We start from the raw sequence: 22,989 nt of genomic DNA, 5'->3' as shown, positions 1-22,989 counted from the left end.
AGTGTATATATGTGTATAGGTACACTACCTCTCTCTATATATGATATATACATTACACATAGTTTATATAGTATGTCAGAAGTTTCACACAGGAATACATTACAGAAAAACAGGATTACACTTATGCACAGTATCTGTTCCTTTTTTAAAAATTGCTAAATAATATTTCTTGAGACATTTACAGACATTTTATTTAATAAAATCTAATACTTACAAAGACATTTTATTCCCCATTTCAGGAGGAAACGTTCACTGTCTTCTGTGGGTTTTTTTCCTGTAGACATTCTTTATTAGATAAAGAAAGCTCTTTGGTCGGGCTTTGTGTTTGCTTTGTCACCTGTGCCATACGGCAGGCAGGGCCTGAGTTCCCCTGCAGCGGGAGTGTGGAGTCCTAGCCACTGGACTGCCAGGGAAGTCCCTTTCGTTCCTTTTCTGACAAGCGCCTTTCCACATCAGTAGCTGTGCATCTGTCCGGAATCTCTGGAAACAAGTGCCGACACCCCCATTCATCCTCCAACCAGCAGTCAGGCTTGCTGAGAGGGGCTGAGGTGGCGCCCCTGCTGGCTCCCATTTCAGCACCCACTCGACTGCTACCTCACTGGTCCTGGGACTGTCTTCCCAGGCACCTGTGCTCAGCTTATGAAGTGTCCCACATTCAGTTCAGCTGAACAAGATAAATCCAGCTGCTGGTAAAAGGTTTATTTTATTGAAGTTCTAAATGGCTGGTCCTTATAATGAAATGCATGAGCCTGTGCCTCCCCAGGCGGCACGCCTTTGGCACAATGTGATACCCTCTCTTTGCCCATCACTGGAGAGAGAAATAGGGTCTTAGGCACTTAAAGCAGTCCCTAGCGTATCTACCCCATCATCACACTAATGGGGGCCCAAATATTCGTTCCTGTGGGTGTACCACCTGTTGACCAGACATAGGTGACTCAAGGCAGCCTCTTCTCTGAAGACCCAGCGCTTGCACTCCATGCGAGTGCCAGCACCCTTCCACGACTAGTGTGAGGTGTGCCCTGGTACCGAGCGGCTTGGAGAGTTAGGTCCATGAACAAGTCCGTTCCTGTGTACTGGTGGAAAGCTAGACCAGAGAGTTTAGGTGGCCTATCCAAAGTTACACCAGCACTGATTGATGTCACTACAAGCAGTGAAAAGAGAAAAGTAAAGTAATGCTCAAAATTCTCCAAGCCAGGCTTCAACAGTATGTGAACCGTGAACTTCCAGATATTCAAGCTGGATTTAGAAAAGGCAGAGGAACCAGAGATCAAATTGCCAACATCTGTTGGATTCTCAAAAAAGCAAGAGAATTCCAGAAAAACATCTACTTCTGCTTTATAGACTATGCCAAAGCTTTTGACTGTGTGGATCACAACAAACTGTTGAAAATTCTTCAAGAGATGGGAATACCAGACCACCTGACCTGCCTCCTGAGAAATCTGTATGCAGGTCAAGAAGTAACAGTTAAAACTGGACATGGAACAACAGACTGGTTCCAAATCAGGAAAGGAGTATGCAGAGTATATCATGAGAAACGCTGGGCTGGATGAAGCACAAGCTGGAATCAAGATTGCCAAGAGAAATATCAATAACCTCAGATATGCAGATAACACCACCCTTATGGCAGAAAGTGAAGAGGAACTAAAGAGCCTCTTGATGAAAGTGAAAGAGGAGAGTGAAAAAGTTGGCTTAAAACTCAACATTCAGAAAACGAAGATCATTGCATCCGATCCCATCACTTCAAAGCTAATAGATGGGGAAACAATGGAAACAGTGAGAGACTATTTCGGGGGGCTCCAAGATCACTGATGGTGACTGCAGCCATGAAATAAAAAGATGCTTGCTCTATGACCAACCTAGACAGCATATTAAAAAGTAGAGACATTACTTTGTCAACAAAGGTCCGTCTAGTTAGAGCTATGGTTTTTCCAGTAGTCAGGTATGGATGTGAGAGTTGGACCATAAAAGCTTAGCACCGAAGAATTGATGCTTTTGAACTGTGGTGTTGGAGAAGACTCTTGAGAGTCCCTTGAACTGCAAGGAGATCCAACCAGTCCATCCTAAAGGAAATCAGTCCTGAATATTCATTGGAGGACTGATGCTGAAGCTGAAACTCCAATACTTTGGCCACCTGATGTGAAGAACTAACTCGTTGGAAAAGACCCTGATGCTGGGAAAGATTGAAGGCAGGAGGAGAAGGGGACGACAGAGGATGAGATGGTTGAATGGCAACACCAATTCTATGGACATGAGTTTGAGTAAGCCCCGGAGTTGGTGATGGACACAGAAGCCTGGCGTGCTGCAATCCATGCAGTAGCAAAGAGTCAGACACGACTGAGCAACTGAACTGAAAAGTCAAAGGGTTTTTTTTTTTTTAGCATAAATCTTGTTCATGCTTTGTGCAGAGGGTCTCTTGGGATTTATAAACTGACACCTAATCTCTAGTTTTGAACTTGCAGGGGAGTGGCCTCCATCACAGACCGCTCCTGGCCAGACTCGGGCTCCTTCTGGCTGAAGATGACCCCTTTCGGCTTTCGGAGGATCCTGAACTGGTTGAAGGAGGAGTACAACAACCCCCCGATCTACGTCACAGAGAACGGAGTGTCCCACCGGGGAGAAGCAAACCTCAATGACACTGCAAGGATCTACTACCTCCGCAGCTACATCAACGAGGCGCTCAAAGGTATGACAGGCCTACCCCTCCCTCTACGTGCACCTGTTGTTGGAAACGTCTAACGTCTGCAGCTGATACTGCACCGAACGAGTCTCAGATGAGGAGGATGAGGCTTCTACCTCCTTTTGGCTCTAAGCCTTTTTGGGGGGCTGCACACTAAGATTTTTCCTTCCTAAAGCTCAGCAAGTAAAACCCAGTTGCCTGATGCAGCTGGACCCCAGTTCCTGGTCTGCCCTTTTCTCTATCTGAGCCTCCGGTGTCCATGTCCCTGGAAAGCGGCGCCCTCTTGTGGACAGTCTGGGTAGGGCCCAGGAGGGATAGGCTGGAGAGATTGTATGATCTTTTTTTTGTCCCCCAAGCAGAAGTCTGAGACCCTTACAGCTCAGCAGAACCACCAGGGATGGGACTATGACAGGGGAATGTAAGTAATGCTGAGTAAAAGAAAGTGAGCAATGCAGCAGCAAAGAGAAACAACTAGAAAACCTTATTTCAGATACAATATTTCCCAAGGGTCCCTTGAGACTCTGCCCAAGACCAGTATCCCAAGATGTGAGGATGATGATAGCTGACCCAGCAGGGCTAATTTAGTTTACGCATGTTCCTGGCTCCCGATCAGGGCTGAGCCTGTCTAGAAAATGCAGATGGCTCTGTGGTAACACCCACAGGGGACCAGCTAATGATTCCTCCATGCAGGGCAGGCTGCTCTCTCCAAGAGCTGAAAAAAGCTCCCCTTGACCTGCAAGTGGGGACTATGGGAGCACTGTGGGCAGGCCCAGCCCCAGCAGGCCTGGTGGAGAGGGGCTTAGACCATCAGAGCAGCTCATGCTGGGGCCTCTGTCTTTGAGCAGCTCTGCAAGATAAGGTGGACCTTCGAGGATACACGGTTTGGACTCTGATGGACAACTTCGAGTGGGCCACCGGCTTCTCAGATAAGTTTGGTTTGCATTTTGTGAACTATACTGACCCTGCTCTGCCAAGGATCCCCAGAGAATCAGCCAAGGTCTACGCCTCCATAATCCGGTGCCGTGGCTTCCCCGACCCTGCTGCAGGGCCACACCCTTGTCTTCAGCAAGGTGAGCTGTGGTTCTGGGATGGACAAAGCCAGAGGAGGAGGGGCAAACAGGCTTTTCTCAGTCCATTTTCTTCTAGTTTATTACCAGCCCTCTCTGCCTCTCCATCCCCTTCATTCATTCAACCAGTTTTTCCTTTTTCTTTGAATGCTCCAGACGTTCTCAGAATGGAACAAAGGAATTAAGGGCCAAAGTTACATCTAGAAACTAGGCCCTGGCCTGGAAACAGCAAGTTTAGATTCTTGCCCCAGCCCTACCACTAACTTGCTGTGTAACCTTAGGCAAGAAATGAGTCAAAGGCTGCGCCGAGGCCAGGATCAAAGAGTGACTAAAAATATTGTGCCTGGCACATTGTAAGGTGCCCAAGATTTGCTGAATGACTGACAAAGTATAAATTACTATACAAATTAAGAGACAACTATCCAGTACAGGTTCTACTCTAATTGCTGAGAGATGCTTAAAACTAAAACTACGTGACTTCTCTCCTAACTCACGAAAAGGATGTGCAGTCACCTCCATGATGTGCTGACCTTGGATACAGGGTAGCTTCTCTCCTGCAAGGATCCACCTTGCGCTTAATAATCTAGGTCAACATGATCCAGTAACTCCATATCACCTGTTGTTCTCTCCTAGATGCTGAGCCTACTGCTAGCCCCGCCAGCCCCGCCAGCCCCGTGAGTCAGAAAACTCAGTTCCTGGGCCTCAGGCTGAGTACGACGGAAGCCCAGACAGCGCTTAACGTGCTCTTTGCTTTCATGCTTCTTGGAGTCTGTGGGGTTGCATTTCTGTCCTACAAGTATTTCAAGCACTCCAAGCAAAAGCACACACAACCAGGCGAACACGAATTGAGCCACAGGTCTTCCTTCTGACCCAGAAGTCACCACCTCCTCCAGTTCTCCTCATTTCTTTGCAAGTCTTTGCCACCCCCACAACCACTGAGGATCTAATACTCTGTCTATAACAGACTTCATAACAATCTCTGCACTCTTAAGACACTAATCTTGAAGGATTTCAAGTCCCTGACTAAAATGGAAGTATCCCCACCTTGCCCCAGTATCAGGAATTCATCTGGGGATTAGAAGCCCCTCCAAGTGGCTCCTGTGGAAATATGTAGTTACTGAACTCAACTACTAGGTTCTGTGAGTCATTTAACTGAGCTGTTTTAATTCTCAGAGATTTTTAAAGGTGGAAACATTAGTGAAAACCATAGCAATCCTTTTCATGAAAAGATCAGCCACTAGGTCATCTCCTGCTTTCTTTAAGTTCCCTCCCAGCCTCTCTTGCCTCCTGTTTCTCAGAAACTGAAAAGGTGCTATTAATGGTGTCCTGTCTCCTGTGGGTGCTTCTCCTCAGAAGGCGGGTTCCACAGAAGTTATGAACATCCCGTTTACAGCTTCGCCACATTAATCCTCTGCTATTGGCTTCTGGAGGCCAGAGGACCATGTCTCAGTGTCTCTGGCAAGCACATTTTTGGAGACAGGACAGAGGGAAGCACACCCACTACATCTGTATGTTTATTCACAAAACATTCAGAGAAGTCGGTGAGTCTATCACTTCCACTCAAATGTGCTCACGAGACCACCACAGAATAGAACACTCAAACTTATTTGACCTATATATTCTTTCTAGATATCTAGGAGATTTTCTTTTTTAAAAATAGTTTTCAATTGGCTTTAAAAGGTTGATCATGCTCAAGAAGTTGCTTCTGGTAAGCATTCCTACCTGAATTGTATCTACAGAAAATTCCTATCAGAGTGTCCCACTGCTGTGGGCCCCAACCTGGCAGTCAAGATTGTGGCGCACAAGCATTTTCTTCCACCGACAGGAAAAGCTGGTCAGATGGGGTGAAGATGGTTCTAAAATTGCTATGAGAGATTTTTATAAGCTGTCAATTTTATGTAAGTTAATCTTCAAAAGTTAGTATAACTTTTCTGCAGGGGTAGAGCAAGAAATGGAAAAAAATAATATAAAGTTGCACATAAAACTCACTTGTAAAAAGAGCCAGGATAAATGGGGGGGGGGCAGGGTGGAGAAAAAAATATAAAGCTAGTTATAGCTTTGAAATGGAGTGAACAGAAAGATCAACAAAGGAAGACAGAGCCTAGACACAGACCAGCTGCATATCAGGGACAGGGTGCATGCCAGAGGTGACCTGCCAAATGGGGGGGTCGGTAGAAGGGGTGATGATGGACCAGTCCATAAATGGAGGTGGGTCACAGGAGAGTTCTAAGGATGTTAGTCACAGGTCGGGGAAGGGAGCCACATTCCTTACCAGGATATAACATTTAAATGTAAAAAAACGAAACCCATGAGAATGTTAGAAACCCTTGAGAGTGCTAGAACAGACAGGTGAGGATTTTTTAAATTACTTTTTGAAGTGGGAAAAGTATTTTATATTCAAGACTTAAGACCTGGAGGTCATAAATAAAAACACTGATAAACAGGACCACATAAAAATTATGGCAAGAAATTACCATCAACATATTCATCAAAAGATGAACAGGGAGAAAATATTTATAGCATATGCTAGACAAACAGCTAACTTTCTTAATATACATGAAATTTGTTGTAAATCAGTAAGAGAGATAAACACAAATAAAATTGGCAAAGAAAACACAGGCAGTTCTCAGAAATTAAAATAACCAATAATATTAAAAGATGTTCACCTTCATTCACAATCAATCAACACGATGCATATAAAATGCATACAATTTTACATCTATCAGGTGGAAAGATGAAAAAGTGTACTCCAGTGTTGGCAAGGATGTGGGCATATCCACATTCTCCTACCTGTTAGTGGGACTGTAAATTCACAGAGCCTTTAGAGCAGGCAATTTGACAGCATTTTTTATAATCCAAACTGCAAATACCCTTTGACTCAGTGACTTACAGGTACATTTCCACAGCTAAGAAGATACCTTCCCAAAGATGATGTTCACTGTAGCAATGTTCGTAATAGAAAAACAAACACAAGCACATAAACGGTAATAGCCAATGAAAGCAACAAGAGCACAGGTAGCTTACTGAGTGAAATGCTCGGTAGCCATTAATAAGACTGAGGTAGCTATGTGTTAATGGGGAAGGGTCTTCAGGACCGTGCACGTTAAAAGGCAAGGTGCAGAGTAGTGTACATATAATACGATCCCATTTATTTAAAAAATAAAGATCACATATTTGCCTATGTACACATAAAAATTTTCTGAAGACTACAAGAGAAACTTGAGAGAGATTACTTCTGGAGACAAGACGTCTTCTAGATTAGAAGACGAATCTACAAGACTAGATTAGTGTGTGAAGACATCATTTTATAGCCTTCCATACTGTTTTGAATTTACCATTATACTTTTTAAAATATGAAATTGAGGAAGGAGCCTCATACTCAAAGATTGTGAATCATTTTTTCATGTATGTTTCTCTAAGATCTACATTTGATTTTTCACCTGAAAATTGTTTTTTTATTCACATATTGCTGTATTTTTCAAGATGACAAATCTTTACTTAAATGAGATGCTTGCTGCAGATGTATCGATTTCAAACTCTCCTTAAATTATGAAAGTAATTTCATTACAGAAAACTGAGAAGACATATAAGGATGCAAAAAGAACTAAAATCATAATATAAACCACTCTTACTGCTGTTAGTTTTTCTTTCTTTACCATATATTATGCTAACATATACTATATATGATGCATTTATCAAGTTGAGATCATACTGTACCTACAGCTCTGTATCCTGCTTTTTCCCCTGAACACATAACAAATAGTCAATAAATATATGAAATCAAATTGCTGAATTAGTATTGTCCCATTTTTCCTCAGCGTAAGTTAATTCTGCAGAAGGCATGCAGTTGCGTTTCTGAGGTAAAATAAATAAAACTTAACAAGTTTATACCTAAATTTTGCCTGTATTTATGATCATTCCTTAGAAAAACTTTTCAGATCAAAAAGCATGAAATTTTTAAGGTTTCTGCTAATGATTTTTTCAGAAAGATTATACTAGTTTTCACTCCTACCAACAACATATCTGGTCTGTTTCCTTGCCAACACTATTACCACTGTTACTTCACAGGTGAAACACAAAATTTGCTCTGATTAAATTTCCTCCTCTCATTACAAAAGAAAGTCAGGGTCTTTCTACAACAGTAAGTATCTTCCAATCTAAACACAAAAGGTTAGAGAGGAACAGTCAAAACTGCCCCCTTTTCCAGACCTTCTTAGTGTCTTCACCAACATAAACATATCACAGCATATAAATCAGATTAAGAATCTAAAATTCTTAATAATAACCAAATGAGCAAGAGGCAAATCTTAACTCCCTACTTCAAGCCCAACAGTACAGGTTCTTTATTTCTTTGAAGAGTGACTATCATTGAGAACAAAACTCCAGTATAAAAGTAAGAACCAGCTATAGACCAGCAGCTGTTTTGTATCTAATGAGAACAAAGGCCACAACATTGTGCAAACAAAATGATGCCTCCCTGACTTAGGAGAGACAGTAACATAGCATCAGTGTGTGTCAGAAAATTTCCTCCTGCAGTGATATTTATGGTAAAGTGGTCCCTCCTTTCCTGGGATAGCTCCAGGCAGTACAGGTGGGTGGGGGTATTCAGAGACACATGACCTCCACAGAGCCCTGTGCAATAAAAAGATGCTAGAATAACAAAACTTAGAGCAAAGATAAGATCATTCTGACTTTTGGAAAAGTTTTTTTTTATTCAGTGTTTAAGTAAGATTAAAAACTACAAGATTTTGCTTGCAGCTGATGAGCAAGAAAAGTTAAACCCAAATAATCATCTGGCTGGCTAGTTAAAAAGCTCTGACTCAGAGTCAGATTACTCAGTGACAAAACAGTTACCTTATGTTGGCTTAGGGATTCGGAACAAAACAGCCCTAAACAAATGTATCATCTGAGAGCAAAGGGCTAAAATGGGCATATGAAATACTGAATAAGAAAGCTGATAAAGGGAGGCTGTCACAGCCTTCTTCAATTTTTTTTACGCTTCTAGCAGTTGGTTACCATATACAAGGACCTAGCAGCCATTTATCTGATCTCTTGTCTGAGTTAAACAACTTTAACCCACTAAGCAGGAATAGAGAGACACTTTGTAGATGAGTTGGAACACATACAGCAGTCCCACTTCTCCAGCAGAATTTTAGTTGAATTAAATCATAAGAGAAACAATGATTTTTGCACATATTGTACTTGTCACACTACATCTGTTGAGTAGAATTCCCATTCCAGGTGTTGTTTTCATCTTCACCATCGTCTTGAGTCCTCAATCTATATATCTTGCCTTCCTTTTTAAAGTCTTCCCCCCGTTTCTCCAGCACTCTTTTTCTGACTGGTTCCCTGATAAAAGAGGGAGAAAAAGGAAAATGATGTAAAATGAAATCAGCAGTAACACAAAGTCTTTTCCTTTAAACTGCCTTTACTACAAAGACAACTATAGTTTAAGGACAGTACACGGGAGATCATTGTATCTACGAACACTGACTTACATTTGGTGCTTTTTAACTCCATCTGTTCTCTACGCCAAACCAGTCAAATGTTGCCCATGTCCATGTATTTTTTGATGACTTACTAAGTTTTAGAACAGCGGGACTATCTGCCAACTAAATTGCTCCTTTTTTATGCAAGTTGATATATCTACTAAAATATTTATAATTTATACAGCACCGTAGTGGTTATCACAAACTCTATTCATAGCTTAATATATGGAAATGGTCAGTTAGCAATTCTTAACTCTTTTAAAATCTTTAAGAGTGATTTATTTCTACATGGACAATTAAGAACAACAAACCTTCTTCATCTAAAAATGGGAAGGAAACAGGTGAAATTTAAACCAATACATTCTCCAATACTAGAGAGGAAAAGAAAAAGCAATAATGGAACACAAAGTTTCACCCACTCAAACATTTGTCCCATTCTTTGCCCCAGTGCAAGACCTTTCCCCTTCTTTGAAGTAAGTTTTGAAGACCCATTCAGCAAGCTCTTTCAGGATGAAATGCTTCCACTCATTGCTCAGTAGGAGTTCTAAAATTCAGAACTAACAAGACCTAGTTTGAACACTGCTCTGTAAGAAGAGAAGAATTTTTCTGTGTCTTCCTCACTTGAGTAATGTACTAAGGATATAACTGGTCTTCTTGCATAATAGTTAAGAAGGACATCAAGATAAAGACTGTATCAGCCCGTAACAATATTCACTCAAATCTTCATTTAGACAGTCAACAGGACACGAAATCAGGGATCTCCTTACAGCAGACAGGGGCTTCCCAGGTGGTGTGCTAGGGGTAAAGAACCCACCTGCCAATGCAAGAGACATAAGAGACGTGAGTTCAATCCCTGGGTTGGGAAGATCCCCTGGAGGAGGAAATGGCAACCCACTCCAATATTCCTGCCTGGAGAATCCCATGGAGAGAGGAGCCTGGTGGGCTATGGTCCATGGGGTTGCAAAGAGACAAGACTGAATCAACTTAGCACTCACAACAGACAGAGGCAAGGGCTTTCATTAATTATCAAAGATTGGTGTGAGGATTTGCTATTAATGTCCCAATAAAGTATGGAACAGCAGTATGTATATAGTGTAATAAATTATGCTATTAATTATTAGAAGAGGATATAATCTTAAATTTTAAGAAAATACTTCCTGTTAACCTCTTTCAAATATTTAGAATTTTAACAGAGGTGTGAGCTAAGATCATTAGCGGTGTCTATTAGTATTACCATTCTAACCATGGCCATGTGCCATAAAAGTAAGGCCTCTTGGTTAAGGAACCAGTCCAAAGTAACTCTCTGAAAGAGACACCATTTTCAAGTGAATATACCGTTTCCTCACTTTGGTCTTCTCTAAATGACCCAGAGAGGCAGTTAAATTATCTAGAGCACAATGATCCCTCTAAAGTAATTGTGTGATGACTGTAAGAAATTAATGGAATGAAGTATCTTGTCAGACAAGATATGGCTAACAAGAAAGATACTGCTATTTAGACCTGAAGAAAGTATATCTTTTGTTATTGAATAAGAGAATCCAAGAAATGAAATAATAAAATCAGTAGCAGTGAAGCTGCTTAGCATGGAATAGATTTTATAGAAAGATGGCTGAGAAAACTTAGGTAAGGAGTTTCCTAGGTGACACAATAAACCTTCAGAACATGCTGGGTTTTCCCCTTTACATAGAAAAAAGGCATAGTATCTATAAATTTTTTTTTTTCATTTTGAATAAGACATAGGGCACTACTAATATATCTTGCAAATGGGGAAAACACAAATACCTTTTTTCTGAGCTGCTAGACGATGCAAGGTTTGAGGTTTCCAATGATGCTGCTCTCACCGAGGTCTGTGCAGGAGGAGGATTACTAAATAAGAAGTTGCTTATCAGCCTCCAGATGGCAAGGAATGGGTAGAGCACTGTCCCCAACAATGTCCAGAAGTCTCCACTGGAAGAATGTACCATGGATGCAGTTGGTCTTCCTGCCTAAAAATGAAGAAAGAAACCAAAATAAAGACTACATCAGCCCAACCACATCACACTCAAGGTTCTAGATAAACTTTTTATCTGGGAAAGTCCTATGGATTTTAGTTTACTGCAATAAAGTAAAATTGCCATCTTTTGCCATTTTTCAAGTATATATAAACTTCAAGGAACTCCTGGAATTCTTTTCCTTTTAAGGAGTAATCACAACATAGAAACCAGAAAGTAGTTCTCAATGAAATGAACCAATTACTTTGAAGACAACTAAACTTTTGTAATGAAGTTAACAACTCTGATTTTAAAAGTCTTAATGATTTTAAAAAAGAGAAAGATTTCAAATATCAATGACTCCAAAAAATCCTGAGTACTAGAGGACTGTTTTAGGTTTGAGGCCCTGCTTTCGGCCGGGGTGAACTACAGTCATCCACCCTTATCTCAGGGGATACTTGCCAAGACTCCCAGTGGATGCCTGAAACCACGGATCATACCAAGCCCCACATATACTACTTTTTTCCCTTCACATACATACCTGTGATAAAATTTAATTTATAAATTAGGCACAACAAGGGACTATTAAAATTGCCAGCATCACCAGTATTGAGCTTTGGGGCTACTATTATATAAAATCAGTGCTACCAGAACACAAGCACTGCAGTATTTCAACAGTCTTATCAGACAACCAAGAGGGCTGCAAGGTGACTAATGAGCAGGTAGCATAGAGTATGGATATGCTGGACAAAGGAATGACTCATGTCCCAAATGGGACGACACGGGATTTCCTCACACTATCACAACGGCCTGAAATTTAAAACTTACGAATTATTTTTAGAATTTTCCATGTAATACTTTCAAAGTGCAGTTGCCCCTAAATAACTGAAAGCAGGGAAAGAGAAGCCACAGATTTGGGGGCACTGCTGCTGCTGCTGCTGCTAAGTCGCTTCAGTCGTGTCCGACTCTCTGCGACCCCATAGACGGCAGCCCACCAGGGCCCCCTGTCCCTGGGATTCTCCAGGCAAGAACACTGGAGTGGATCGCCATTTCCTTCTCCAATGCATGAAAGTGAAAAGTGAACGTGAAGTCGCTCAGTCGTGTCTGACTCTTCGCAACCCCATGGACTGTAGCCTACCAGGCTCCTCTGTCCATGGGATTTTCCAGGCAAGAGTACTGGAGTAGGGTGCCACTGCCTTCTCCCTTGGGGGCACTACCATACTAACCAAGCTATGGAAGACCCAGGCTCTCATCCCAGCTCTGGCACTTAAGGTGGCACATTTAAATTTTCTGGGCCTCTTTTTTTTAATATCAGAGATTAAAATGTTGTTAGGATTAGTACGTTTAAAACTTAACGTGATTTTTATGTTAAAACTTTTTTAAAAAAATGGATAAACCGCAATCATACATAAATACATGACACCAAGTCAGCAGATTAGACAGATATGCTACATTGTTTTTCCTGTTCGACTGGTCATTTTCTGTACATGAGAAAAGATGAGGGAAGAAGGTGAAAATGTGTTTAGTATGTTTAGTCTTTTACTAGCATTACAAATATAAAGGCCAGGATAATGGAATAATAAACTAATCTAACATTTCTGGATAATTTGGATTCTAATTATCCACAGTATATTTTTTCACTTTCGCTTCATCTAATTATAAGAAAAAATCAAGAGCAGAACAGACAGACCTGTAAGAACAGAAAAAATATACATGCATATACATACTGGCAACAGTACCACTGAAGCACTTGGGGCAAGTTCCAAATCCAGTAATTTCTTTTTATAATCTTCTTTGGTAAATTCCCTCCTGGGAAACATTGTTGCTAATGAAAAGTTACCGTAAGTGTTGCCAACAGTCTGTAATATAAAAATAAGTTTTAAAACCTTACAGTGGAGGCTTTTTAAAGTAAGATATTACAAACTCATACGCATTCAAAATGACTGATTCAGAGATCTCTCTTTAATCATGTGATCGCCTCACTTACCTGTGGCAGAAGCGAAAGAATCAGGCCAGGGCAGGCCATTTGAGGAGGCCCTAAGTGGGGGCCCAAGGCAAAAGAGGAATTGAAAAGGCTATGTGGAGTGGATCCTACTATAAAGCTTGGGGGAAACAGTTAATAAAATAAGTTTATTGTCCAGCTAAGCTCACCAGTGGAAGCAGCTTTTTAGGTATCCTTTTATTGGGACCTATTAAGTGACATAGCTGACTAAATGCAAAAGAGATCTAGTAGAAAAGTCTGAAACCTAATTTCAATCTTAAAGTGATACATGAAATACTGGTACATGCCTCATTTTGAATACATAATCTGTCAGAATAAAAAGTAATTGGAAAGTACTCATATCTTATTTTCTAAGATGTTTATTTCATACCCATTCAGATTTTGAACAAGGCTAAGTTCTGGAAGTAAATTCCTGAGGAAGATACTTGTTGCCAAATACAGACTGATTATTGATCTTTAGTTTGACCAATCAGCAGATGGTGGGAAAACTGCTAGCCCCACAGCATTCTAAGAAACTTGCAGGAAATTTGCAGAGGACCAAGAAAAACTGCATCTTTTATTGAGGACAGCTTCTTTAGATTAGACTTCTGGAAAATCACTTGCTTTTCATTCCTCCAGCTCAATGCACTGAGCAGTTAGAAAAGTTTCCAGAGTCTATTATACGGTGTCAGCAAATCCCTCTTTTCATAGAATAAGCAGATATGCTGTTCCCACATGGCACTCATACATGACAGAAGCTCCACAACATCCCAGAGGAATCTTGTGCCTCCCTCCTGGGGATAAGCCACCACTTGCTCATACTCTTCCAATTCTGCCTGGAAATTTTTCCCTCTTACACTTAATAACCCATTACAACTCATGACATACATTTACCTGTGCAGCAAACTGTCTAGCTTCTTCTAGAGGAGCATCAGAAGGGAACTGATTTGTAAAGGAAGAACCATCTGGAAGACGGAACTGAATTCTCGCAACAGTGCTATAAGAAAATGAAAATTAAGTCAGCATCTTTACCTCTACAAATTCTCACTGTAAATCTAGGAGAAGATGGAAGTGAAACTATGTAATGAAAACAGGAATTTATGGACAGTGAGGGAGGGGGAGTTGGAGGAAGGTGGTCAAAAGGTACACACTTCCAGTTTAAGGCAAATAAGTACTGGGGATGTAACGTACAACAGGGTGGCTGCAGCTAACACTGCTGTGTGGTGTAGGGAAAGCTGTTGAGAGTAAATCCTAAGAGCTCTCACCACAAGGAAAGGCTTTTTCTTGTTTATATTTTATCTCCCTGTGGCCCTTGTACAACAGGGGTCTGAAATGCACGGGTCCATGTATAGGTGAAATGTTTTTCAATCAATATATACTATAGTGCTGCACTATCCATGGCTGATTCAATCCACAGATGCAGACCCATAGATATGGAGGCCAACTGTAAAGTTATACGTGGATTTCTGACTAGACAAGGGTGGCACAACCTTGGATGCAATCTCAACTCTTGCATCATTCAAGGGCCAAGTGTTTATGAGAAGATGGATGTTAGCTGAACATGTTGTGTCAATCACTTCAAAATATATGTAAATCAAACCATCATGCTGTACTCCTTGTTCAGTAATTATGTCAAGTATTGCTCCAATTAGAAAAAAATTTTTTTCACAGTGAAATCGCATTATTTTTACCAACAGCTATTTTGAAATATAATTCACATAAAATTCATCCTTTTAAAATATACAATTCAGTGGTTCTTAATATAGTCAGAGCTGTGCAACCATCATTAATTCCAGAATATCCTTATCCCTCTAGAAAGAACGAAAGCCCATCAGCAGTTGGTCCCATGCCTCCGTCTCCCTGCCCCGGCACCTCCCTCGTCTGCTCTGTCTTTGCGGATCTATCTGTTTCTGGCGTTTCATACAATGGAATCATAAGATGGGTGGCTTCTGGCTTTTGCCATACAGCATTTTGTTTTCAGGTTCGTACATGTTGCACCATTCTTTTTTTTTGGTGAATAATACTCCACTGTATGGGTCCAGCATGTTTACCCATTCTTCAGTTGACGGACATTTTGGTTATTAGCACGTTTTGGCTATAATGAAGAATGCTGCTATGAATACTCACACACAGGTATTTGCATGGAGACTGTTTTCAGCTCTCTCGGATGTATACTGAAGAGCAGAATTGCTTAGCATTTTGAGAAACTGCCAGGTTGTTTTTTCCAAAGTGGTTGTACCACTTATAATCCCATTAGTAATGCAGGAAGCTTCCAAAATCTCCACATTCTTGCTGAGACTTGGTGGTCACTTTAAATTGAGGCATCCTAGAAGGTGTGGTTTTGATTTGATTTTCCTAAAGACTAATAATGTGGAGCATCTTTTCATGTGCTTATTGACTATTTGTGTATCTTCCCTGGGAAAACATCTATTTAAATCCTTTCTCTATATTCAAATTGGGTTGTTTGCTTTTTGTTGTTGACTTCAAGTCTTCTTTTTATATTCCAGTTACCCGTCCCTTATCAAATATATGGCTTAAATATTTTCTCCGATTCTTTTTTTAACTGCACCACGTGGCACGCGGGATCTCAATTCCCTGACCAGGGATCAAACCCATGCCCCTCCAGTGGAAGCATGGAGTTGTAACCACTGGAGCACTAGGAAAGCCCCTCCAATTCTGTGGGTTTCCTTTCCCTTTCTTGATATCTTCTGAGGCGCAAAAGTCTTTCATTTCGGTGAAGTCCAACTTACCTGTTGGTTTCTTTTGTCACTTGTGCTTTTGCTGTCATTTCTAAGAGGACTGCCTAGTCCAAGATCACAAGACGTCCTTATTTCCCGCCCTCAACCAGAGTTTATACTTTTTAACTTTCACACTTACGTAGATGATCCATATGGTATGTGAGATAATGGTTCAAGTTTATTATTTTACACGTGGATATCCACTTGCCCAAGAAGCATTTGTTGAAGAGACCATTCTCTCCCCCATTGAATGGTCTTGGTATCCTTTTCAAAAGTCAACTGATCATAAAGATACAGGTTTACTTCTAGAGACTCAAATTCCTCTTATACGCATACCTCAGAGATATTGATTCCACACCACCACAATTAAGTTATCATAATAAAGGAAGTCACAGGGAATTTCTGGTTTCCCAGTGCACATAAAAGCTATATTTATACTATACTGTAGTCTAATAAGTGTGCAATAGCATATGTCTAGAAAAACCATGTACATATCTTAATAAAAATACTTTATTGCAAAAAATGTGATCAACTGACAACACAGGTTTGCCACACAACTTTCAATTTGTAAAAAACTACAATAAAGCATTAGCACAACAAACCAGGTATGCCTGTACATCGATCTGTATGTCCATTCTTATGCCAACACCACAACATCTTCATTGATGTACCTTTGTAGTTAAGATTTAAAATCAGGAAGTCTGAGAACTTTGTTCTTTTTCCAGACTGCTCTGGATACCTTGCATTTCCATATAAACTTTAGAATCCGATCCCTGCAAAAATTTTGGCAAAAAAACCAACTGGGATTTTGATAGGGACTGTGTTGAATCTGTCAATCAGCTTGGGGGTAATTGCCACCTTAACAATAAGAAGTCTTCTGATCTATGAAAACAAAGTATCTTTCTATGTATTTAGTTAGGTCTTCTTTAACTGTTTCAATTATGTTTTCTAGTTCTCAGTGTATAAGTTTTACACTTCTGTTAAATATATTCTTAGGTATTTGATTTGTTTTGGGAAATAGTTCTTAGAAAGTCATTTTTCTGCTCTTCTCTGGTGGCCTAGTGGTTAAGAATATGCCTACCAATGCAGGGGACATGGGTCTGCTTCCTGGTCTAGGAAGACCCACATGCCTTGGGGCGCTTAAGCCCATGTGCTACAACTACTGAAGCCTGTGCTCTGGAGCCCCTGCTCTGCCACAAGAAACTGCTGCAACGAGAAGCCTGCTCACCACAACCAAAGAGTAGCCTCTGCTCACTACAACTAGAGAAAGCCCATGCGCAGCAATTACGATCCATCACTGCCAAAAATAAATGAATCAACAAACATTTTTAAAGTAATTATTCTGATTACAAAAGCAATGCTTGTTAATTTTCTGATATGGAAAATATAGAAAAGTACAGAGAAGAAAATAAGTATTAATAGTAATCCTACTAGCAGTATGTACTAGAAATCTGAATTTCTGTCTTTGCAACACACTTCTGTTTGGGGAACTGCCTAATCCCTCCAATATGTCACTCATTCTGGTATGATTATCAGTAATATTTCTCGTATCTCCTTCACCATAGGAGTGGGCACATCTACTACCCCAATCAGCTAGCCCATACATGTAACAGTGATTGGTATTGAAATGGCCATGTTGACCCAAGCAGGACCAATCAGAATTCTCAGTGAATGAGAATTCACTTCTTTCCTCTCTAGGATCAGAAGCTCAAGATCAAGAAGGTGCCAGGCTCTCCTGACAATATCTAAAGAGTTTCTCTGAGAATAAAGCTAAAACAGAAACCAGGAGATTAAAAAGAGACAGAAAAGGTATAATGATACCCTTTAGGTTCCTGGATCTAGCGATGCCTAACCAAATCTATCACTGTAACTCCCAGGTGCAGAGCCAGGGGATTCCCTCTTCTGCTTAATCCTATTTGATTTGATATTCTGACAACTGAAGAATTCCAGTACACATGTCACTGTTGTTCAATCTCTAAGTCATGTCCGACTCTTTGCAACCCCATCGACTACAGCATACCAGGCTTCCCTGTCCTTCATCGTCTCCCAGAGTTTGCTCAGACTCATGTCCACTGAGTTGGTGACGCTATCCAACAATTTTATATCCTCTGTGAGATCTCATCACTATAACCATTTTGATGAACATGCTTTCTGTCTCTTGAAAGAGATTTTGGCTTTCTTTAAAACATTATGTATTTAGTACTGTAACGCTGTACATTCACATTCAATGACAAATACCATTGGCAGCTGCCAACTGATCAGTATATTCTTCTGGAACTATTTATTAAGCCACAGAATAAATCAGTGTTAAAGAGAAGCCCACAACTGCTTTTCTCCTTAGCCGCCACATACATACATATACTTTAGCAAGAAAGAAAGTACCTTCTTTCTTTTGTGGAAGTCTCTCTCTTGACTTCCATCTCTGCCTGTTTGGCCAGCAGGGCAGCAGCTTTAGCAGCTTCTACTTCTTCCTTTGTCTTTGCAAACCGAGCAGCTCTCTCTGCACGGTCCTTGAAAACAGTTGTTAGATATTAATTATCTTTCACTGCCAGAAATATCTAGTTACACATTTCCAACATATGGAACACAGATACGCATGAATTCCTTAAAACCATACATGAACTTCATCACTCTGGATCTGACATTTTTTAGTTTTATCAACTGTCAGGGATCACAGTTATTGTTAAACAAACAAGACTTGATTTTGGTCACTCTCTCTCAAGCCTGGAACATGGTCAGTAGATAATCAATATTTACTGAATGAATTCATGAACAAACAATATTAAGAAAGGAGGCTTTCATAAGTTTTACAACTGCTTAATTCTAAAACCAATTGATGCAAAACCATCCTAAGCTTCATGTACCTAAATCCTTTGAATGTCCTAAAAAAGAATGCTTATGACTAGAGAAGACTGTGAGGGAGCAAATTCTTGGCTTCTTTCCCTGAGAATCTTGAAAACTATCTTTAACTACTGATAAAATTCATAACATAACATGGAGAAAAATTACTTCAAAAGATTATCTCAGTTTTAATCTTAAATGTATTTTAATTAAAGAGACAATTTCTAGTAAAAGAAAACTGAGAATTAGTACTCTCTCAGTCACTAAAATCTACTATTTCTATGCACCCTGTCTGATAGTAAACCAAAACCACTGTGCCTGGAAGAACAATTTCACCAATGTTCTAGAGTCAAGCATTAAAAATAAACAACACTCACCAGGGCAATCTGCTGTTTTATACGCTCTCGAGCTGCCCTATCTTCTGCCTTTTCTCTGTTTCTTTCCTCTAACATTCTTTTTGTTAATTCTTCTTCTTGCTTTCTTTTATAATCCAACATTTCTTTTCCAGTTTTCCTCCTCTCAATTTCCTTCTTAATCTCTCTCTGAATTAAAGAAAAAGTAAGTTCTATGAATCAGAAACAAAAGCTAATAATCCTCTGTCAATACCATTTTGTACACAGGGTAAGTTGGCTGTAGGGTACAGCTAAAGCAACAGAACAACTTCACGAAATGTAAGAGTCTAGTAGAATGTATTAACAGCATGGGTCAATGGTCAAATCCTATCAATTTATAAGTCTTTGCCAGCGGTTTTGTAAAGATTATCATGTGGTCAATGTAATTTGGAAAAAAAAAAACCAACAGAATTACAGGTTGTCCCTCCAAGAACAACAAAGTAGTCATTTATTTGGCCTGAAGACATAACCTTCGTATATTAGAACCCCGAAGAGATGATGAAGTTTAGGTGCACAGTTTAAGAAAAATGAATGGTGAACTAGAATACAACACCACCAGAGGAAATATTCAGCAAAACGTCTACCCATTTCTTTTTCACAAAAAGGAACTAAAACTTTGATCTGCATCAAATCAATTTTAATTCAAGTCCCTTTATTCTTAGTGTAAAAGATTCACTGCAAAGGGAGAAAAGATGATCTAATTTATTTCTAGCAATCTCCAAAAATCACAAAAAAGTGTACACTGTGACTTTATGACAGAAGACTGGTAATGCCCCTTACTGTGCTGCAATGTTGAACTACAGGACCAGGAAGTCATCCCATGTGCCAAGCTAAACAAGAAATCAAACGTTCCCTCATGGAAAGCAAGAGGAAAAAATACTAGGCATATCAATTTACCTGTTCTTCCTCTTTCCTCTTCTCTTCTCTCCTTTCTTCAAGTTTTTTGGTTAGTCTGTATTTTAAAAGTTTTAAAAATACATTAACTGAGAAAGTTTAAAAAGAATGCATTAACTGAGATACATTATATTGAAATAAATTACATTTAGAAGATTTCTTTAGCTAAAAACTGGGGAAATGTGGAGATAAACAAAACTCCTAAAGGTTAAGCAACAACTTCTCTGCCTAGCCCCTGGCCCTGAAAAAAATCCATAAGAGTCAGGGGGAGCCATAAGAAGCCTCCCTCCAGCTCTAAGGGCCTTACCTCCTACTTACCACTAGAGTTCCCTTTCCTCACCTGATTTATCAGATACTGACTTTTTTTTGCTACACCATGTGGCTTTTGGGGTCTTAGTTCTCCAATTAGGGATCAAACCTGAGGCCTTGGCAGAAAAAGCACAGAGTCCAATCCACTGGCTCACCAGGGAATTCATCAGATATTGATTTTTAAATGTCTTAAAAAATATATAGATATATATATAAATCAAAAACTTAAAAATGCTTTACCTCTTACATAGAAGAGGAATATAGCACAGAATTGATAAAGGCAAAAAGCTGAAGGCGAACATTTATAAAGACCAGTAACACCAAAATTGATTTTGAACTGTGAGAAATTCATCAATTAAAAACTAATGATTCTGAAAGCAGACAGTGGTAATGGTTCCACAACCTTGTGAATATATAAAAACCCACCCAATCTGCATACATTTTGCATTTTATGGTATGTGAATTTTATCTCAGTTTTTTAAAACTAATGGCACTTTTTCTCAAAGGGGTTTGGGTTGCACAGGCATATGCATTTGTTAAAACTCAGCTGAAGAACTCAGCCAGAAACCTAAGGGATGTTCAAAGATGATGGTTTAGGACCCCAAAGAGATGAGGAGGTTTAGGTGCACATGGTGAGAAAAATGAATGGTGCACTAGAATGCAGCAACACCAGAGGAAAAATTCAGCAAATGTCCACAGGTTTCTTCTTCATAAAAAGGATGTCAGAAGGACTTAAGACCCAACATGAAGGGGTTCTCCTATAAACTTGAAGTATTCTGTGCACTAAAAAAAGTTGAGAGAGAAATTAACTGAAATACTTTAGAGGGAAAAAAAAGGACCCATGAAATATCTTACTACTAAGGGAAATTATAAACTTGTATAACCACTTTGGGAAACTGTTCAGCCAGCATCTACAACCCAGGAATTCCCACTCCTGAAAACATACCCAAAAGATACATTCACCAAGACATGTAATAAAAGAATGTTCACAGCAATCCTATTCGTAACCAACTCAAACTGAAAATAATTCAAACATCCATCATCAGTAGAATAGATAAATAAACATGGTATAATCAATACACAGTCACTATAGCTTCACAGTAATGAGCTTATATGAAGCTTATTTGAAGTGCTTATATGATTTAATTATATGATCACGGCTCAAATTTTTGAAACGTCAAGCAGCTAATAGTTACTTCCCAGTGAAAACTGTTTCATTATTGAGATCTTTTCAACATTTTATCTAATTTCAACATTAGAATTCCTTTTTAAAAGTTTTTTAAAAATTAGGTGTATGTATCTTCTAAGAGCACTCAGAAGTTTTTTTTTCCAGTTAAGGAATCTCAAACAACTCTAAAACCACTCTGTCCTGACAGGCTAACTATAAAAATAATAATGTTCAATGAAGATAATTTGGCAACCCAAGGACAAAACAAAGAAACCTCTAATTCCAGTTTCACAAATACTAGTATAAGCATTTTGTGCATGTCTTCAAATATCTTCTGGGGCTCATTATCCTATGTAACACATACACACCAGTATATGTACATATTGTTATTTTTTAATTTAAAATGGCTTATTATATTCTATTTGCAGAACCATACAGGCAGACACTAGTAGACATCCCTTTACGTAAGAATGGAAACTATTTGGGGGAATTCCCTGGGAGTCCACTGGTTAGTACTCTTAGCTCTCACTGCCAAGGGCCTGAGTTCAATCCCTAGTAGGGGAAAACTAAGATCCCACAACTTACTTGGTGTATCCAAAAAAAAAAAAAACACACCAGAATGGAAACTGTTAAATAACAGAAGCTCCCCTTTCCCACAGCAATTAAATAGCACTTGATCCCACCTCACAATAAAGGGCTACCTGCCATGTTTCTTCACATTCCCTCCAATTCTCGAAATCCTTTCCTGAGTTTTCATTCTAACTTCACTCTAGGATCCCAAGGCGATGCAAGTAAGGGTGCATGTGAGGGATGTGGTGTTAGCAAAGCAGAATGAAACAGAAGAGAAAGAGCCTCTGAAACTCTCATTCCCTACTGCTCTTCTTCCAGACACACACCATTTCTCTCCACCGTGAGAGGTCTATCCTGCTGTGCACCACCAGATCCTGGCCCTGTCACCCTCATAAAGAACAATCAAAGTCGCGGGAGGTTTTGCTAAAATGAAGCTCATTTATACTGAACCATGCATGAACTAACCCAAAAACCCAATGACAGCAATCATTATGAATCTTGGTTCCCCATAATATCTATGTCAACAAGAAAATATCAAGTCTAAGTAGTTTTTAACTTCCATATAACACTGAGTGATTTTTAAGTCAAGATTTTAAAATATTCCTGCTTATCCATTCACCATTAACTCAAGTACCTTTTAAGAATCAAGATTATGATTTGATAACTACTGTAACATTAGAAAGTACTAAACTAGAAACTACAAAAAGTCAGAAATTTGATTATCAGACTAACAGCACATGATACTTAATAGACAGCCACATATGCAGAACCCACTCAGTGCATAGTCATAAAATTGGCTGCCCATCTGGAACTTATCCTGTGACACAGAGAGAGAAAAGCAGAAGTGGCAGATGGAAACACATACACCAAAATACTAGTGAGAGAGAGACTGT

At 39.7% G+C, this 22,989-nt stretch overlaps 2 protein-coding genes across 2 annotated transcripts in view; one reads left to right on the top strand and one right to left on the bottom strand.

Moving 5' to 3' along the window:
- Positions 1 to 7,555, top strand: part of LCT (lactase) — a 50,575-nt gene extending 43,020 nt beyond the window's left edge. The window contains exons 15-17 of the mRNA XM_018062350.1: positions 2,460 to 2,683; positions 3,523 to 3,747; positions 4,378 to 7,555. Of these exons, the coding sequence (XP_017917839.1) occupies positions 2,460 to 2,683; positions 3,523 to 3,747; positions 4,378 to 4,613 (685 nt within the window). The 3' untranslated portion in view covers positions 4,614 to 7,555. The remainder of the gene's footprint in view (positions 1 to 2,459; positions 2,684 to 3,522; positions 3,748 to 4,377) is intronic.
- UBXN4 (UBX domain protein 4) overlaps positions 8,064 to 22,989 on the bottom strand; it is a 29,691-nt gene continuing 14,765 nt past the window's right edge. The window contains exons 7-13 of the mRNA XM_018062362.1: positions 20,053 to 20,107; positions 19,141 to 19,305; positions 18,305 to 18,432; positions 14,079 to 14,181; positions 12,931 to 13,062; positions 11,016 to 11,218; positions 8,064 to 9,093 (exon numbers count right to left, since the gene is read on the bottom strand). Coding sequence (XP_017917851.1) covers positions 8,955 to 9,093; positions 11,016 to 11,218; positions 12,931 to 13,062; positions 14,079 to 14,181; positions 18,305 to 18,432; positions 19,141 to 19,305; positions 20,053 to 20,107 — 925 coding nt within the window. The 3' untranslated portion in view covers positions 8,064 to 8,954. The remainder of the gene's footprint in view (positions 9,094 to 11,015; positions 11,219 to 12,930; positions 13,063 to 14,078; positions 14,182 to 18,304; positions 18,433 to 19,140; positions 19,306 to 20,052; positions 20,108 to 22,989) is intronic.

The sequence above is a fragment of the Capra hircus genome, chromosome 2, assembly GCF_001704415.2.
Source record: "Capra hircus breed San Clemente chromosome 2, ASM170441v1, whole genome shotgun sequence".
NCBI classification, from domain to species: Eukaryota; Metazoa; Chordata; class Mammalia; order Artiodactyla; family Bovidae; genus Capra; species Capra hircus.
Note: the sequence above shows the minus strand (reverse complement) of the source record. Positions and strands in the feature narration are given on the sequence as shown.